This window comes from Heliangelus exortis, chromosome 18 (assembly GCF_036169615.1).
Source record: "Heliangelus exortis chromosome 18, bHelExo1.hap1, whole genome shotgun sequence".
NCBI lineage: Eukaryota > Metazoa > Chordata > Aves > Apodiformes > Trochilidae > Heliangelus > Heliangelus exortis.
Genome location: NC_092439.1, coordinates 4,306,698 through 4,326,978, shown reverse-complemented (window position 1 = coordinate 4,326,978; position 20,281 = coordinate 4,306,698). Strand labels below are relative to the sequence as shown.

The window sequence follows — 20,281 nt, the reverse complement described above, 5'->3', positions numbered from 1 at the left end:
ATCAGAAAAAGAAATTAAGGAGGTGGCACACAAAACTTGTGGGCAGATTCATAAAGGGGTTTTGGTATGATGGCTCTGTGAAACAACCTGGGCTTTTTGAAGCAAGGGTGAGCACAACAGGGATACTTTACCTTGGTGAAGATGCTGACTGCAGCCTCTGCTGCAAGGACCAGCACTGAGTGAACATAATGTGTGAACAGCCCTTATGAGAGGCAGCAAATCCTAAATACCCCCCCACCCCACCAAACTGTCTTCTATCCATGATCACAGCACCTCTTTGTGGAAGAGGAGATGTGGTTTTGAATCCTTGCAAGAAAGGATGAACTCAAATCCAGTGTGTGACCACTTTAGGAAAGAAAGGGAGCCATTTTCTCCAGCTCTATTTAAAAAGGAAACAATGACTGCCAGACCATTTTGACTGAAAACTTGAGATACTTCAGATGCTCAGATACCTTGCTAATTAGACAATACCTGCAAGTGGATCTGTTGCCTAAGATACTTGCAGATCTGATATTCTTCCTTAAAAAGAGCCAACTCTTTTCCTTAGTAGTCTGCTTTAAATTACACTCAAGGTGAAATACTAGCACAGAATATTTTTTTTCCACTGCCCCATAGGGGCATCCAGAAGCTGCTGGAGGAGCAGAATTCCCTCAGACAAGGTCTTGTAGCAGCAAGACAAATTTTTTCCAGCCAACAGAATGTATCCACCTCCTATACCCCATCTAAGGGGTCCTTCATAACACTAAGCTTCAAACGGGCTTATGCCATTCCAAAATGCAGGGAAACACAAGTGAATGAAAGATTATGGTTCAATTAAATGTAGATTGGGAGCTGCATGTTGTCAACCTTGTGGCCAAGATGAACACCCAAATGGTTTGACCATGTCTCTGTAGGGCAACATGTGATACAGTAAATACTGATGATAAAAGGAGAAAAAAACCCTATCATCTGATTCTTAAATCTATAAATTCTAAATACACAGAAGGATCAAGGTTGATGGAACACAGTTAACATCCTTACATTGGTGACAACAGACAGGATGGCCATTCCATTGAGGATTTCTTGCCAGACTCCTATGCTGTGTGCTTTGGCAGCCACGGGTCTCCGGTACTGGGTGGTTAATTTCCAGGAGTCTACTCGAATCTCCAGGATATTATTCATCAGAGCAAGAAGGGGAGCCAAGGGAAAGGATGCCACAAAGAGAGTAATGAATCCAAACTGAATGACTGCAAGAGAGAAAAGAAAAATGCCCAAACCTGCCTCTACAAAAGCACAAATTTCTGAATCATGAGAAGGCAACAAAACCAGACAAGCTTTCACCTCCAGCAGTTTGTACAGAGCAAGCCTGTTCTCCATCAGCTACACTCCTAAATGAAAAAAAGGAAATCCTTTTACCACAGCCTTTCCTCCACCTATTGTTACTGGTTCAGTCAAAACATTAGTTCTGCATGTAATAGTTCAACAAGAGAGTCCTTAAAATCAAATACACCCATTACCAAAATGAAATGTGTCTTAGTACAGCATGTGACAGCCCTCTGCAAAGCAAACACTGGCACTGTATTATGAAGTTAGGAAACAGAACACCTTTCTGGTTCAGGCTGTAGATAAAAATAAATTCCCAGTCATCAGCTCTTTCCTGATTTTATCATCTTAGACAAGCAAAACACTTCCTCCCAGCTTAGGCCAGTGGTGACGTGTACTGGAGCAGTTCTGATTCAGTTCTGTGTTAAAAGGCACAGCTGACCACACTGACTTTTAGCTTCACAAGATCACAGCTCTGCATGAAATACCATTAAGTGTATGAAATGAAAATATTAAAGCTAGACACTTCTAGGCAAGCTAGAACACTTACAATTATTTCTGTAGAAATACAAGGACCTGCTTTTAATTTTTTTTTTTTTTTTTTTTTTTTTTAGTGCCTTTTAGATTTAGTTTGACTTGAGTTTCTAGTTTTGTAAGCTCATTTCATATGCTGACCTGTTCACTTTTCTTTTGGAAAATCCTGTTCTGTTACCCGTGCTCCCTCTGCTGGTCTGTACGGACCGGATGGATGCACCAAGCAGTGCAAACCTCAAAGTAAATGGATCCTCCCTGATCCAGCCGAGAGCTCTCAGCTCTGCAGTACCCATCCTTACAGCACATCTGGCACTCAGCCCATACTTACAACTCCCCCTGACATCAGCTGAGAATATGCTTGGGAACAAGAACAGAACAGACACCCAGACAGATAACTGCACAGAGAATAATGTTCCCCATTCAAATGAGGGAAACAAACAGTCTTTGCAGCATTTCTGTGAAATTCCCTGCAGCCTAAAGCAGCTTTTTTCCTCTAATTGGGCTGACCTATTTAATGATTTCCAGCAGTTAATCAGTCACCTATGGGCATTAACCCGTAACAATTAATTGAGAAGCTGTTTTCTTGAGAGTGTCAGTACAAGCTGTCTTGTCCTCAATTCCAAATGTGTATTTTTAAACTTACCCATTTCTAGATATTCATAGAACAGGCCTAAGGCTCCAAATATCTGCAGATCATGGTCTTGCTCCCAGCGACTGTATAAATTTTCTGGATTATTTCTGGCTTTCCGGCGACCCCACCAGTTACAAATCCAGCTGTAAATGCAGAAAAAAGTTAACACTGAGAGCAGGTCAAGGATCCCTTTCTAAGCCAAGCTCCTTGTTGCAAGATGCTTTTACAAGCATGGCTCTCAAAAATAGGAGGCCAAAAGCCTCCATGAAATTAGTCTACTTGTCAGAATTAATGCTTAATTTACAGAATTTTTCTTAGCTGCTTCTATATGGCAATACTTGCCAACACTCCCTCCAAGAAATCCCTCTGTCTGTAACACAGGAATCCCATGGGAAGAGAGAACTTACGGTACAATGGCCTCTTGGATATTGCCCCAGATCTGCTTCCCAGCCATGACTATGGTGAGCTGAGTCGTCAGTTCTATCAAGCAGCCTGCAGGATCACACTGCCAGAAACAAACTGGGGCTTAATGGAGTAACAGACATCACCCACATAAAGTACATTCTGCTACTGTATAAAATGAAAGAAAGATGAGTTCTTAAAATTTGTTATGGCAATGCCTAAATTACACCTGGACTGCCAGCTAAGATACCACCCTCTCAGGAAAGCTGTTACAGCAGGGCTTTCAAGGCTTAATGTGATTGATAGAACACACCCCAAAACATACTGACCAGTTAAAGCCAGAGTAATCCCAAGATGCCTGGGATACCCAAAGGCAGGGCTGCAGGATTCTTGTGCAGCACCTATCCCACAGCCCCAGCAGGGTCAATCCATGGTGCTTTTAGCTCTCAGCACCAGACCACCCCTGACCTAGCAAGCACCTGCATTTTCTACTCATCTCTCTACACCAGAGGTATCTGAACACCTGGCTGTATCAGATCTCTGCTGTTTGCTGAGAAAAACCAGTTCTAATGTTTCACATCTTTCCTGAAGCCAGTTTAAGAATTTAGCAACCAGACCAGTATTAGGAGATGCTGTATCAGTAAGTGCACAAAGTTTCTCCTCCCCTATTGACCCCCAAGCAGTGCTTCACATTAAATACTGTATTTCATCTCTGTACACAATTAGCAATTAAATGAGGGCAATAAGCAACACCTTTCAGATGTGCCAAATGGTTTCTCTGTAGTGCTTAAAAAAGTTTATGAATACCCCCAAAAGCCAGAGACCATTTCCATTTATATTATCCTTTTTCAACCCAAAGGATCACTTCTAAGACCTTAGCAAGATCCACTGGTGTGTCAGGAGACGGGGGCCAAAAAAGGGTTTTGATTTTTCACTCTTGTGACCGAAACCCACAGATTTTCCTTGTTATCAACAGTAGCAAGAGACCCTGAAAGCCCCTCCACTGGGCTCAGGATGAGGTCCAGCTGAGGTCCAGCTCATTCCAGACCAAAGTTGGCATTTTAAAACTGCACAGGTTGGCAGGTATAAAGAATTGAAACTATTTTGTTGTTATTCAATACCGTAAGTCAAGCAAGTCCTACCTCTTCATTTCGCCAGCGATTAAACATGTACGTGTAGGCACCTGGGTAACCAACAAACTTCCCTTTGAAGAAGGCCACATAGAAGCAGGATGAATAGTAGTTGACAAACTGGAACAGAAACATTTTCATAGTGAGCCTGTTCTCATACTCCATATGAGTTCTGGGAATCTCTGTGAAATCAGAAGAGAAATTTTATTTTTCTTTATTCCCGTTAAAAGAATACAGATTCTTAAAGTCATTACCCACAATGCCCTTACATCCCAACCAAAACCAAACCAAACCCCACCTACAAACAGCAAGATGGAATTCTTGCTCTTAGACAACCTTCTGTTAATTTACAATGCAATGTTTTGAGCAGACAGGCAAGTGAAATTAATTCTTGAAATAATTATAAGCTTCAATTTCCTCTTCATTGTACTGCTCACTAGCACTTTTCCATTCCAAAAATCTTAACACTGTTTTTAGGAGATCCAAGATGAATCTCAAACATTAACTAACACAGTCTTCTAGGCTACGAAAATTTCACTGTTGGCAATGCACATGATAAAGTTTTGGGTCTTTTTTTTGGTAGAGAAGTCTGTTATGGTGTTAGTTTTTTCGTTATGCTGTATGTGTGTAACTTGTACTGAAATCAGCAGAAACTGCATGGGTCCTGTGCCTCTAGATGAGAATCTTAGTGGAGGGAAGAATAGGGAAGGATCCAGGCATCTCAGTGGTACTGAACATGACCAAACCTCTGCTTAAGATCTTGCTGTCTTCATAACCACATTTTCCACCATGTTCACATTTTTGAAGGCAGCAGAAAGCCCTGTCCACACTATTGCTAAAGTGCCCTGTCAAATGATAACACATAACCAATTCATGCTGGGAGAAAAGGGAAGAAAACACACCTGAACCTTTCACATCCCTCTGAACTGGTCAGGACCCACTTATGGCAAAGTTACTTTATAAATCCCAGTAAATTACATGTCCAAACATCAAGAATAAAAAGGCTCTGTGCAGCTGCCATGGCCACCAGAGGAGGGCAGCAGGCCCCCAGAAGTAAATCGATCTATTTTTTCCTCTCTAACTGATAACACAGTTATCTGCTGACACTTAACCAATTATTCCTCCACAGTTACAAACAGCAAAAATTACTAAACTGTCATGCTTAAAATTCATGCCCTTCAAGGAAGAGAGATTTAAAAAAAATTATTTTCTATTGTGGTTTTCTTTGGTGGTGTGGTTTTGTTTTTTGCCAGGGGCAACTTATTCCTTGTTCTCTCTTTGGTCTAATTTGGCCAAGTGAGATAAGCAACACAGATCTCAGAGACAAGAGATGGTCCATAATAAATCAAAATAAACCAAATGCAACATCCCATTAAGTTTCTGCAAGAAACACCTTTCAGTTCTTGATTCCACTTTTAAGAACTCACAGCAAAGATCACCCAGCTGTACAAACTCCAAACGCCCAATTCTTTCAGCTTCCCCCCAGCTGAATATTCTGCAATTATTTCTTTCTGTAAAGCACCCACAGGGACTCTTACATCTAAATTATTAAGGGCAAGCAAAGAAAAATACATAAGGGCCCTAAGGAGGATATTTCCAGCAAGCAAAAACCAGTAAAATACAAAAACTGATTATAGAAATACTAGATTATTCTGGGCCTGCCTGCTGGTTCCACCAGCTCTGGAGTGAGCCTGCTGCAGGTATCACTGTAACACTACCAATGGACACAGCCAGGATGAGACAGCTTGGGCCCTGCCTCTCAACCTGCTCAGTCTGTTCTTCACCTATATTGACTCTAAATCTGTACATCCACAGCTAAGGGAAACGATGCCAAGAGAAAACCCTGGAAAATATACTGTCCTGTCACATCTCCCAGACTTCTATCTTTTTCCCCAAAGTAAGAGGCATGATTATTTAGTCTTTTTTCTTGTAAAAAATGTCTGTGAAAGCTGTGATCTATTTTTAATAATGTATCTTCAGGATTTCTAATTGAAATGCTGCTAAATCAAGGCAGTTTGATCTTGCTTTGGTGACTATAACATGATAATTTTTAATTATGTTCAGAATGCTGACTGTCTCTGTAGACTGGTTTTAATATAAGCAAGCATTATACTAAGAGAAACCAGTTTATGATAACAATTCTAACAAAGGGAAAAGTGCCAGTATGACCATGCTGCAAGCCACAGACTGATGTCCCAGTGCTCCCACTGTGCCTCAGAAGTGACCAAATCCATAGCACCTCTAGATGGGTTCTACCTTGAGGGATTCAAGTTTTTGTCTTCAAGTACACAACTTACCCATATCAGTAATCCAGATGGCTATTCTCTCATACAAGAAATTCAGTATCATGATGATGACAAAATTCAGGCAAGAGGCTGTGACTGAAGTTGCCAGCTGAGGGGTCAGCAATCCTCTGATGGGCTGTAAAGTTTGAGTGTTCTCCATCAGGCTGGCAAAGGCAGCATAGACTGCAAGACGATACACGATCACTGCTATCATGCTTGCTATGATCAGTGACACCTGAGAAAAGGACAGAGATTTCAAATATACTTCCAGCTCACTACAGCTCTGTGCATGCAGCATTTGAAATATGATGTAAAGCATCACGCATTTTTCTTTTTAGATTTCATTCTTTATGGGTATGAGGTCAGCAGCACTGAAATGCAAAGCACACAGGCAGAAACTTTTTGGTTTATTAGATGCATTAAGCCCAACATAACTGTTAAGACAAGAAAAGCAGACAATATTAAAAAAAATAAACAGGGGAGAAGGATACAGACTCATAGAAATGGAGATGGGAGATTTAGATTAAATTCAGTCTGCAGATATTTCTACAGAGAAGTATATACATACTTCATTGTAGTGGCCTGGTTTCTGGGTTTTGGTTTTTTTTTTTTTGCCTTTAGAACATTTTTTTTTTCAGTTAACAGCACAGAAATCAGAAGAAAAAAATCTCTGTACTAAAAATTCCAATGAAACTTCCAATTAATGACAGATTTCCAAGGTCTCTTTCTTTTTAATCCGAATTTAAAGTGCATTTTGCAATCTGCAGGACAATAAGACAAGCATGTGTTAATGTCATGATTAAAACGTGATGTCGTGAGGCTGTTAATGCCATGCTCAGTGACAAGCAGGAACTCTGAAACACAGTAAAGTGATGATTCAAAAAGATGCTCACCCAAAACAAGACTGTAGTTCCAGAGATGCAGAACCGCACGGCCTGGCTAGTTATAGGCAAGTAAGGCTCCATCTCCTGAAACAATCAAGCAAGCGTGGCACAGTTCACAAATCCATAATCATATTCCAACATGAAGCAGCACACAGAGCTCTCATCAGCTGTGTGAAAGTGCCCACATCCAAGGAAAACCACTCAGAACCCCCCCTCTCTAAAAGGGCAGAGAGGACACAATTTTGAATGTGCTCGGGGTCAAAACAACAACAAAAAAGATCAGGAGAGAAGTGGCTGTAATGATGCCAAAAGTAAGGGCAGTACTTGAAAAGAATGGTTAAATCTTTGCAAAAACCAATCAACAGATGAAGGTAAAATACAACTGTAGATAATACAGCCCAGAACAATCACTGTAATGCTAGGTCAGCTATCACACAACTCAGAGTCCAAATCTGGACTGTATTTTAAGAAATTCTTCATGCTGAGGCCTCTTAAAATTTACTTGGATGTTTTTCTACACAGCTGAAGAGTCTCTTACTCCACTTCTTCAATTTAGTCATTTTTAATTGAAGAAATGGCTCCATTCTCTAGTTGCCAACCTCTGCTGCTGAATCAGGCTGCCAGGTCTTACCCAAGCAAGTATCCCCATATAGCACACGAACAACTTTCCATGTTTGTGCAAAGTTCTCTTTTTCACAATCAATTCTAACTCCTAAAATATCAGATTACTCGTATTAGGAAAGGATTATTTAAGAATTAGTGCCAATGGAAAAAGATTTATTGAAAAAAATATCTAATTTTAACAGAACTTTGGGGCAAGGCATAGCAGCATGCTTATGCTCCTCTTGGGACAGACTCCAGTTACTACACACAAGTTAGGTATATTATCTATAAGTGTACTGAACCAGGTATTTTGTTTTGACATCATTAGCTATTCATCCTGTAAAACATTGTTGAAATGAGTTTATTTTCTGTTGCACAAAAGCCCAGAATATGTCCAACACACTGCCAGAATGTGGTTTAATTACATTGAATAGCAGGGCTGGGACTGAGCTGCACATTTCTCCCTGACCCAACCATGTAGTAGCTCCTCAATGGCAACATTCTGCAGTCAGTCAGCATCCTCCTCCCAATGTGATTTTGTTTGAAGTGTAATGTGCTGTTCTCTCAGGGGAGATTTACTGCCTGGATCTCCCTAAGCACACTTACTAAAGACAAGTATCAATACTGCAGCCTCGAGTTAAAACAAGCTGTTTGATGATATAACAGTTAAAAGCTCTTTTAAAATAACTATAAGAAAACAGATGTCAGATGGCTTTAGTGTCAGAACATTTTACACCTATTATGTATTAACAAATAATCTGCATTTTCTATACTAAGAACAAATTTTTTGCACCATCTCGGCCATTCAACAAGTTTCCTACTTCAGAACAAAATGCAGGCAAATATGTGCAATGATAGAGCTTAAGTTTGAATGGAATGCTTCACTATTTATGTAAATTAAGATCCTGCTGTAATCAGCAAAACCAGATTTTTGCTATGATATAGCTAAATAATTCAGCATCCTGACCAAATGAGGCATTAATTAAAGCCTCTGGAAGGGCAATTTCTGTCAGACTGCACCTAGAACTCTGAATCAAAGAAATAATGAGGAAACAATTTTCCAAGCAAAGCAAAGCCAGGATTTAGGATGCAAGAAATTCAGTGACCTGTAACCATATTATCTCATCAGCCTGAAGAATTTACTTATTTGAAATAACTGTCCTTCCCCTGCTCAGTACTGTGTAGGATCTAATGAAAGGAAATTACACTGTTGCCTGGTTAACCTGTATGGGTTGCTCTAACTGGGTACTGATAAGGGGCACATATTAAACTCTGATTCTGAAAATCCACCAAGGCAATGAATCGATGTGCAATAAAATAAAGGATTGTGCAGTCATTGAATTTTAATGGTAAATGCTAATGCACATTTAGAAAGCACAGAACAGTCCAGCAATTCACTCTGAGATAAGAAAAAATATATTACGGTTCAATTTCTGCTTCCAAAATGAAGCCTCAAGAGATCTGCATGAATTTGTAGAGAGAACAGTTCTCTCCCTCCCAGCACAGTTACAAAAATGCACTGCTGTTACAAAAACTGCACAACTGCAGTTGTGCCCTGCTGTGGCTGATTCACCTTGCCAGATTACACACCCAAGGGACAAAAAGACACCTTTATGATTTCCCCCTGCTCCTACCTTTAAGTGCAGCAGAACCACAGTGGTTCAGCTGGTTTTGGTGGAGCCATGTGAGGCAGTGGAGGTTTTAAGGCTGAACATACACAGGGATGCAAACCAGCAGGCTTCTATCTTCCATTACCTGAACCACCTAATCAAAAATTGCTTTCCCTGAAACTTGTTTTGCTGTGTATGCAGCAATCGATGCCTTGGCAGAGCTGCACGGGGCTGTCAAAGATCTCTGTGTGACTACAGAGTACCAGTTACAGGCATAAGAAAAACAGCATTAAAATTGAATGTGCAGAAAGGAAAGGAGAGCCTGAAAAACTGTCTGGCATGAAAAATTATGTTATTGTATATAGTTCCTAATAATTCAGGAAAGAAACCCTGAAAGACAGAGCTGTTGTTTACATAATAATGTATGTTCTGGCTAAGATTCTTTTTATTTTTTTTTCCTGAGGAAAATGTTAAGTCTTCTTATGACTAGGGAAAACAAATTAATTATTTACATTTCTAGGAAGAGGAAGGATGATTTAAAAATATGTCAAATTGAAGTGGTAGATGTTGTACTGGAATTGAACCATCTGATCCCTGAATCTGTCAAGTAACTCCTACCTAAATTAAATTTAAATGACAACATCTAGTAGGTATTTACATAGAACATTTAAGAGAGTTAAATAGTGTGGTTAATTGTATCTCAGTTAAGATTTCAGACAAAAGGCTTCAGCAGCCTTCATCCTCCTAGCCCAAAGTGGCTGTGCATCAGAGACATAACCACAGGTAGTCACACTTTTGTGTCTTTAAGACAACTGCTCCTTCACATGTTGTGCAGGGATGAGAAAGATTGCCTTTAAAGGTGTGAAGATTTCAGAAACTGCTGCCTTGAAATGTGAGCACTGTAAGGATGTGTCCTTAGGGAAGTGAGAGCAATAAACATTGCCTTTGTATTCTTGATATAAATATAACAGCTTCCTGTCAAAATTAAAATCAGTAGGGGATAATTAATTAAAGTTATGGACACAGATGAAGGCAAAAAAAGCCCCCATGTTCTCATTTGTACTATGTCAAAGGCCTGGATAACAGAAAACATCTGCAGGAAACAGCAATGGTCCATGAGATGGGACATGTCTGTCACTAGCAAGAAGAGGCTGAAGAGCTGAGCACCCTTGGTTAGCCCTGAACAGACCCCTGAAAGGCAGGGCTATCAACTCCAGGACTGACACTGCCACAGCTTCGTGGCTTTCAGCAGTTAAAGTATTTCTCTTTCACAACAGTCAAAGAGCACAAACTTCAAATGTCATCAACTGAATGCCTTCAGTGAGAAAACAATGTGCTAACCAAATTCTGCTTTGATATTCAGTGCTATCTACTGTGCTGAGTGAGAGTGTGCTTGGCACCACTTTCTCCATGTTTGAGCCAAACTCACTGCTGCCATCAACACTGCTCTGTGGAGATGTAATACTACTCCAGTCTAAATGTGGTGTTGCTTATCTGTGTCACACAGATCTTGGGCTAGCCATGACACAGAGCTTGTTCCTGAGCCAGAATTCACACATCACCAAACTGCCTTTGAGCACACAACTGAATCTGCACACATGTCAACCTAGCAGGATCATTACCTGAGTTACAGGATTCTTCTTCTTTTGGGTACATTTTGCCTCGTACTCAGGCCTCAGCTGGAGTTGTTGCTGCTCCTCTTCAAAATCAACCAAATCCCACTCATATTTCAGTCTAGCCTGACGTCTCTTCCAGAACTCCAAGAAAAGTGTAACTGCAATTCAGAAATGTTAAAATATAGTTATGGGAGACGTGAACAAGTTTATGAACAAAGTTAAACTTGTTCCTGTGCTGGCTCTTATTCTGTGGTCTATTGTGGTCTAACTGCCCTGTCCTGCATCTATAAACCTGCACATGCTTAAGAAAATAACATGTATTCAAGAAAAGAACCCATATTCAGGACAATTTGATCCTAAAATCTGAACAAGCATCACTTGGTGTCAAACCAGTCTTCTACACAGAATCAGGGAATCCACCTATTTCAGCCATTATTCCCCTTTTCCCACATCCCTCAGCAGCTTGGCCAAGATCTCCTTATTTCTTGACATAAAACTTAGAAAATGCACTCACCCCATATGCCCATGAAAATGGCAAAAAAAAGAGTTGCCACGTTGTCAAACAAATGGGAATACTGCAACAGAAAGGATAGGAAAATGTCAATACCAAACCAGATTTCAGTATGAACAAAACTGATGAGTGGCTGGAGAATCAGATACAGACCTGGGAGGACTCACAGGTGGTGTTTAGTCTCCAGTAGTCACACTCTCGGTCACAAAGAGGGCACATGATGATCTCTCCTCCAATTTCAGGGTCACAGATTTCTTTGCTGAGGAGAAAACCATTGCAGAGTATCTGTTTTCATAGCATCTTAAGAGCTGCTCTAAGAAATTTGGTTTTTAAAAACATAAATGAAGAGCTTCATTTGTTCAAAGCTTGACATTTGCAGCTTCACAGAGAAGATGCCAAGTCTTGACTCCTCTACAAGCAGAAGCAGCATTTCCCTCAGGCTGGGCTTTCTCATTCTATCAGTAATAAATCAAAAAATCTGTAAGGAGCTGAACTGCACAGGCCCTGCTTTTGTGGGAGATAGTAACCATGTTATTTCTGACCAGGTTAGTAATGTGCTCATAAAGGTTTTCATTCAGCTTTTCTATCTATTGGAAAATTTGCCACTTTGATTTAACTACTACAGTGGGCAAAGCTTACAGTCCTGTGATAATCCTTCACTATCCAGAGGAATCTAAGCAGGCATAGCAGCGTTCCCAGATGTGCTGAATTCTGAACCCAGCTAAAATGACAAATTCAATAGAATGGTTGAGAATTTTTACCTGTTATTAATCTTTTATGGGTAAAGCTCAACATTTTCTGGAAGCCTTCTCATGAAAAACAGTGACCAATGTCAAATGTCAACCCTCTTCTCCTTTCCTCACCCATCCACCCCCCAAATTCCTGGAGAGAATAAATCTTGGGACCTTTTGAAGGAACAAATAAAATGCTTATTTAAAAATAAGCAAACTCTGGCTTCTGAGTAACTGAATCCCTCTTTGATGCTGGTCTTTCCTGTACTCATGCTTTTGGTAGTTAGTACAAATGATCTACACAGAAAGGTCAACAAATGACTCTGCAAGACAGATTAAAATTAAAAAGCTTAAGGCAACACTGAAAACTTGAAACAAACAATGTTGAGAGATGCCAGTGGCACTCTTTAAGACTTTCTGTATTACAGGTGCTTCAATATAAAAAGCTATTACCACATAGCAAAAAAATGTTGCTTTTCACCTACAAAAGGAGTCTTACCAATTAAGGACCTGCTGTTCAATTAATAGTGACAAGTTCTGGATCAGCTGTCCACTACCACTTCTGTCTGTAAAGATAGCTGAAGGGCAAATTTGTCTGCCCTGACAAGCTTTAAAAGCTTGTTACATGTTGGGTTTGTTTTTTTTTTTTTTGCAATTGTGAAGTTTCCCCATTGCTTAGTTTTTCCATTATAAGCTCAGGAGATTTTTAACATTACACTCACCTGCTCATATTTTCATCCATTGTAAACAAGCCATAAAGAAAACAGATTAAGCCAACAACTGCTGCAAGGAATAGCATCTCAGTGTAAAATCCTAGCCAGGCAAAATAGATTCCAATCTTCTCACCGTAGTACTTCCTGAACACAAAAAATGCAATTAATAGGAATACAAAGTAAAGTTTAAAACTGCCATAGAGGAAATTGGCCAGAGTCAAAACGAAATACTTGGCAAAATTCTTATTTAACTGTAAATGCCTCAATGTACACTGGAAAAATGGGATTTGCAGATAGCTTAGTGAAGTTGCACAAGCTAAATAAACAAAATATATGGACTCTGGACCCTTTTTTTTCTCTTAGAAGAATCTCCAGCTTTAAAAATCCTTCTTTCCCCTTCCCACCAGATGATATAAATTAAGATTTACGTTCTTGATTTTTCAAGGAGTTACACAAAATCAAACTGTGTACGAGTTTTATCACGTGGTGAGAATTTCCCAGCAGGATCAAGCTAGAAATGAATACATGCTTGTATTCCAGTGAGAACCAAGTAAATGCAGTAAATCCCAGGCAGTGTGTTACCTGATGAGGTCCAAAGGCTGTTCCTTATAGAACCGTAAGAAACGGGCCCACTCCATGTACAGTGTGTATCTCTCATTGTCACAGTTGGGATCATTTGCCTTTTTCCAGTACTGGCACTGCAAGCAAACCAGAGTTAAGGCAAAACACCTCACTGACAGACTCAAATAATACACTGAAAGGAAGGACCAGTACTGATGAGGCACCCTTCTTAAGACTGTGCCAGTTAAACTAATGTGAAATTCAAACTTAGCACTGCACCACTTGATTTAAGTGAACCCTTTTTTCATATATGTGATGTTTTAAGACAATACACATTGTCAGAGAGTATCTGTAAGTCTTAAATACTACATTAGCCTGTTCTGTAACCACATCATGTTACACTGGAGCAGTGTTGTGTTGGGACAACATCCTCATCTGCATTGCCATGTTACTGCAGTCAGGGGCTTGTACCTTTACACTGGTGTAGCAAATGCCAATACTTAAGTTCAAGCTTCCAGAAAGACACTATTTCACTCAACCTCCTTAAAATGCAAATTTAAATCCTGCTCTCTGTACTTCAGTCTTGTTGTAAATTGCACAGCCAAAAGCATTTCAGGGAGAGATGTAAACCAGGGGACATACATTCAAGTTGTTCCCCACTGCCAGCCATGGCACTGAAATGTACTCTAATGTACAGTGTGCACATCTCAACTTGTGATGTACAATGTGGCTTCTCAACTTGTAAGGCAAGGACATGCAAGATGAAATTCTGACACTGATTAACTCCAGTGTTGTTTGCCTACACCAGGTATTTACCTGTCAAATACTAAGAATATTCTGGAACTTCATCAATTTCCTATATGTTAAATAGTGCTTCCTAAAGCATGTTCTAAAAAGAAATCAAGACATTTAAACAACCTAAATATTGTATTTTTCAAATATTTTAAAAGGCTAAGTATTTATTGTTTAGACAGTGATTTTAAAGTCTGTCTCATGATTTTTACAAGTTTTTCATATGGTCTCTTAGCATTTATGGGTCATTGTACTTGTAGTGGAGAGACTCTTTCACAAATGCATTTTATTATCCATGGTTTTGGTAATCCCACCAGTATCAAGTACCTCCCAGCCTGTAACAGCCTAGATTCCAGTCACACAGAATCAGACAATTTTCATGGTTGGAAACGACCTCTAAGATCCCTGCATCCAACTATCAATCCCCCAGAAAAACCAAACCAAAAAATTATCCCACTAGAGCATGTCCTGATGTGCCACATTTACATGTTTTTTAAATACCTCCAATAAACTACATCATGGACATTATAGGAATGTACTGTGGAATAAGAGTCTTACAAACCATGTGACTGACACATAAGAATATCCTAGGAACTCACTTGTAGGAAGAAACATTTCAACACAGAAAAGCCAAATAATAGGGCTGGCAGATATGTCATGTGTATTATAAAGCAGAAACAATTTCTGGGACAAAGGGGTTGAGTATGTTTTCATTTCTGCTGGAAACAGCAAATGTCACAGTAGGTAAAAGAGCAAAACCACTGGGAAATGCTCAAGGGAACAGAAAGCTAAAATACTTACATCATGAAGAGGATATGCAGCTGAATAGGTGCCATTATTTAGCAGTCTCTTAATCCCAAACTTTTTCTTCCCTTCTTCTGTTCCATAGGGGCAACGTGTAAGAATATAATTAACCTGAGATTCAAACACAAGGATTTCAGACCTTTCCTGCTTTCAGGCCATTTAGCACAAACCTATAATGGCTGCAGGAACAATACACAAAAGAAAAAAGGGTTTCTTCAGAAGGCTCTACCCCATTTGAGACTGCTTAGGGTACAGTTGCCTTGTAGACACCCACAAGATCCATTCCAACAAACATTACTCCAGATTTCTAAGACAGATGCACAGCTACCTAAGCTTCCTCATATTCAGCCACAGCTATCACAGTTTATACATTCCTTCCTTGCATGAATATTCTCCTGGGACTCTGTAAATCTACATGTAAATACAAGGAGACAAAGGCACATACTTACTATTCTGTTTCTCATGGATGGTGTGAAGAAAGTGCTCTCATCATTAATGAGGTACAGCTCCTGCTTGTCCTTGCTGAATGGTGCTGTGAAATAATCAGGGTCAGGGTGCATCACCTTCTCAGGAAGCCTGAGTGGTGCAAGCATACAGTCCAGGGGGTTCTCCACCATTGAGGGAATGTCATTTTCCTTGATGGGGACTTTAATGTTCAGCACTTCTGCATAGGTGATCAGAACCTCCCATGGGGCATGGATCTTCACAAAATAAATCTTGCCATCTTCAGATTCCTGCCCCAAGAAAGTTAAATTGGACAGAGTGTTATTGAGAGATCTGTAAGAGTTGTTATACAGGATTTATTGCCTTTTATGTACTTGTGAAAGCTTTTTTTTTAAGAAAGATTTTTAATTTTTTTTAACCGAAAAGCTTATCTGAGTGGTTGATGATTTACACAGATAATCTTCACGCTTATAAAAGCTCACAAAGGCTTTTCAAACAACATTATTTTAGTACACTGAGGCCTGAAAACTCATTGCACTCCATTGCAGTGGAAGCACAAGGGTTTGCTGTGCAGGGCTGGCTGCTTGGCAGCTCCTGTGTCCCTCAGGCTGAGCTGCAAAGCTCTTCTCTTTCCTGGAGAGGGCACTTCACATACAGCAGAGCAGAGCACACAAGGCTCCTTACAAACAGGAGTTACCAGCCAGAGCTCAGAGCTCTTACAGCCTTGCAGCTATCATAAGGAATAATCTTATCACAGGCCTTGCCCCATAGCATGTGCTCTTCTAGTGTTCTTCTGCACACACAGGAGAAAATGGCCATCAGAAAGGGTTTTTTTAATCCCCATCTAAGTATGTTACAGTCTTAACTTGCATCAAAAGTTGTTTTGGGTGCTGTCAGGGTGCTGCTGAAGATGTCACCATCCTGTGTTCTCCCATTATCATACAAACCAGTAACACTAATCAAACATCCTCACATGTTACACCAGAGTCCTTCCTCATCATATTTAAAGCATCCACTGGCCACATGCTAAACTATTCACTGACTTCCAAGCACGTTAGGTGGGATTACATCTAGCTGTGAGCAGACTTTCTATTTACAGGGGTTTAATGAAGTCATGGCTATTTTGACACGCTTTCTTTTTGTTAGGAAACTAAAAGCCATTACTTGCTCCTGAATTAAAATTATTTACCACTATTTTTATGAACATACCACAACCCAATTAGACACACGAAGCTTGTTTCACCTCAATTAGTTGTACCCCACTGGAATCTACTACAAAAATTTATAATTTGTCTCAAAGAAGTTAAGTGGCACACATAAATTAGTAACTTGTAGCTCTATTTCTTTGGTCTTAATTTTCTTCCATCTTATTTTTGGTTTTTTTACCTTCTTATCTTCTGTTTCTAGTTCCAAACCAGCCTTTTGCAGATTGCTCTCAAATTCTTTTCTTCTCTCCTGAAGAGAAATAAACAGCTTTTATTAAACACCTTTATTATTATTTTATGAAGTTAGAAACTAATTGATCACTTACTGATGACTTCACTGAGTTTCCTTCCTGATGAATGTACTCATATGAGTAAAATATTCCCATTTATCTGCTAGAGGCTTTGAGAAAAAATATAAAGTATTGTCTCACAAAAATGTAATCCTAATTTTTGTTCATAGACTTTGTGGTTAGGATTTAATTCATATAGTTTATAGAAGGCAAATTCAACACAGAGTTTAAGCTGGAAAGCTTCTGGGGAACATCAAAGAACTTAATGCATTTGTTCTGCACAAAGCCAAAAGCAAAGATGAACAGACTGCCTCTTACATCTGTATCAGGGCTGTGTTGAAGCCCACAAAGAAGTTATTCATCCCTTTCTTCCAAATGCAGAATAAAGCTGTTTCCTCGAGACAAGGAAACAAAACCATTTGTCACAACTGTTACTGTCTTCCCATGAACATTTCTATTCTTAGCTGTTCTGTTCTGCTGTATCACTGTACTACAGCAAAAGAAAGCCACACTTTCTCCTGTGACAACTGTACAATAGCAAGTACAGTATGTCAGACAAATTCCACAAACTGCAGTGCATCCCTGAGTAAATCTTGTTGCCAACTTCTATGCTAAGAAGTCAACATTAATTCACAGCCATATCCATCATAAAAATTCTAGGTACACATAGGGTAAATTTATTTTTCTTTATGGATTCCCCAAGAATGGTGTGAAAACTCCCATGCCATAGCACTGGTAACTTCATAGCTCTTCTGCAACTGCAGAGATAACCTACAGGGGCACAGACCCTTCTTCTGTGGGGTCATGAACTCCCTCAAGTAACACAAGTGTGCAGAATTAAATCTCACAGAACATGATGAAGATGTTCTGCTCTTTTTCCAGAGAGAGACTTTTCTTCCTAAGCACATTTTTACCCCTATGAGGAACTTCAGTGTTAACTATTAGCTCTTGTGTTCTTCCCCATGAGAATCCTTAAGGGTACACAGCCCCTGGTCTTGCAAAAGTTCCTGCTGCCCCCTAATGACCTGAACAACCAATGAGGAGGAAATTACTGCACACAATAGAAATGAGTGACTACACTGAGCATCTGGCTCATTTTCCTGCCCACTTGAAACACTACCTTAATAGTCTTCATTTCTTCCTTCCTGTTATTGGAGTAGGACTAATGGAAAAGTTTATTTTAAGAGTTGCTTTCACATACTTTACATACCTTCTTCATTTCTCTACACTGATTGGTCTCCTCTTCCTTCTTTTTAAAATCCATTTTGCTTTATGGTAGAAAAAGTAATCTAGCCAGGATTACAGCAGGTTTGAATAAGGATGACCTTCACATGCACCTGGGGTATCACAGCTGTAATATCACCCTGGTCTCCCAGGAAAACCTCCTGAACATGGCTAAGTGCAGAAAGCAGACTGGGAAAAGCCTGGGAGATGATGACAGAGATTCCTCTTTTTTAAGGCATCAAGAATGATTCAGGAGCTGTGTTCTACATTGGATCATGTTTGCATATAGGCACCACAAGTCCTTAATGAAAACAGTATTTTCTTCATAAAGAATTGCAAGCAGTAAGCAATTTTTCTGAACTGTCTAATTGTGCAGTGTTTGTTGAAAGGAAATTAGAATTTTTAATTATGAAACACTTTAATATGACAAGATATAGATGAGAAATGTTCTTTACTTCACAGACTTTTAGTTCTGATCATAAGCCTCCATATAATTAGTTTTCTTCAGAAAGCCTTATCTTTCAGAATAATGAGATTACATGAGAATGAAGTCTTTTTTTTTTTTTTCTTTTTTTTTAATGGACAAACTTTGAAGATTTATGTTGGAAAGACTAGTTTGTAAATGTTACTACTCCTAGTTCAGAAAAGGCAGTGAATAAGGAGAAAACAAAATAATTAAAATTCCTACAGTTACTGTTTTTGAAATGTAATTATATAGACTTTGTCTTAACTGCATCTCATAGTGATGGATTTTTTAAAGTGTCATTGTGAGCACAGAACAAGCACATGTCATGTACTGATTCTGTCTGACTTTCTGCTACCATTCAGGCAGCTGGGTCTTGCTGGGAAGTCCAGGGATGATCACTGATCAACATTTTAGAGAAAACCTGTGCTTCATGCTCTGTTACATAGGAGGTGTCTTAAGCAAATCCACTTTAAATATCCTTCTAGAAGAATGAATACACTTGTGGATAGCAAGTCAAGCACAGGGAAGAGCTTAAAGAGGAGCTTTGTGTTTATTTTGCTCAGAGTATATTAAAAAAAAAAGTCTTAAAAGCCTGGATTGCATTGATTCTTGATCTAAGAATCTGTTTCTGCTCTAACTGACATTAAAGGTTGGGAAAAAACATTTATATGACATCTCATTTTGATCATACTTTGCTTATTTCAGTACATGGAATGGATTTTTTCAGTCATCAAATTTTAGCTAAGTCCAGCTTCATCTGAAGGTAGAGATTTGAGGATCAGTAATTGATTTCAGTTTATGACAGATAAGACTTAAGAGAACCTCAAAAAGACAAACTTACCAGCTTCTTTTCCCACTCCTTATTAAGATCATCCACATAGGAGAGAACAAAATCAATTCTCCTGACACCATCCCTGAAGAAAATAGAATCTATGCTTTGATGTCTTTTATCAATCTGTGGAAGATACAGGCATATGATCAGGAAAAACAAGCACAGCTTTTGTTCTAAAACAGAAGACAAAGAAGTTCCCCAAAACTGTCTCAATTCTTCACTTTCTTCATAGCTGTAGATATACTTGCACAAGTCTTAACAAGGGCTATACCCAGTTCAAATAATTTCAAAGTTAACTGCTTATATCTCCAAACACTACATGACAAAATAACAGGTATATGAAGAGAAGAAAAAAAAAAATCAGTTTAGCAATACCTGGGAACAATGACACCATTTATACCATCACAGCATTTACAGTGTGTCATCAATGACCAGACCAGTGTTATCTGACAACAGGGTTTTTTTCTGCAGTTAGTCAGAACCCCACTCCACACAAAAGCCAGGAAGGGCACAGCTCATTGACTTGAAGCAGGGAGCAAACAGTAAATTCCATGCATGTTAACAAGATTCACTAAACCAACCACCACAGAAAAATTTATCCCAGCAATGACTACATATGAAAATGCACACAAACAATATGGAGGTTACATTTTCAAACTGAGTACTTACTTTCTTGGGCGGAAAAAATAGATATTATATATCAATGAGTAA

At 39.3% G+C, this 20,281-nt stretch overlaps 1 protein-coding gene across 6 annotated transcripts in view; it reads right to left on the bottom strand.

Moving 5' to 3' along the window:
- The window catches only part of ANO5 (anoctamin 5), a 55,709-nt gene that overhangs the window by 5,977 nt on the left and 29,451 nt on the right, over positions 1-20,281 (bottom strand). For all 6 annotated transcript variants that reach the window (XM_071762460.1, XM_071762461.1, XM_071762465.1 and 3 more), the window contains 15 exons: positions 19,580-19,693; positions 16,940-17,008; positions 15,559-15,843; positions 15,107-15,220; positions 13,535-13,650; positions 12,962-13,096; positions 11,662-11,767; positions 11,512-11,572; positions 11,004-11,155; positions 7,178-7,252; positions 6,297-6,519; positions 4,012-4,181; positions 2,875-2,972; positions 2,480-2,610; positions 1,021-1,226 (listed from right to left, as the gene is read on the bottom strand). In XM_071762460.1, the coding sequence (XP_071618561.1) occupies positions 1,021-1,226; positions 2,480-2,610; positions 2,875-2,972; positions 4,012-4,181; positions 6,297-6,519; positions 7,178-7,252; positions 11,004-11,155; positions 11,512-11,572; positions 11,662-11,767; positions 12,962-13,096; positions 13,535-13,650; positions 15,107-15,220; positions 15,559-15,843; positions 16,940-17,008; positions 19,580-19,693 (2,055 nt within the window). The remainder of the gene's footprint in view (positions 1-1,020; positions 1,227-2,479; positions 2,611-2,874; positions 2,973-4,011; positions 4,182-6,296; positions 6,520-7,177; positions 7,253-11,003; positions 11,156-11,511; positions 11,573-11,661; positions 11,768-12,961; positions 13,097-13,534; positions 13,651-15,106; positions 15,221-15,558; positions 15,844-16,939; positions 17,009-19,579; positions 19,694-20,281) is intronic.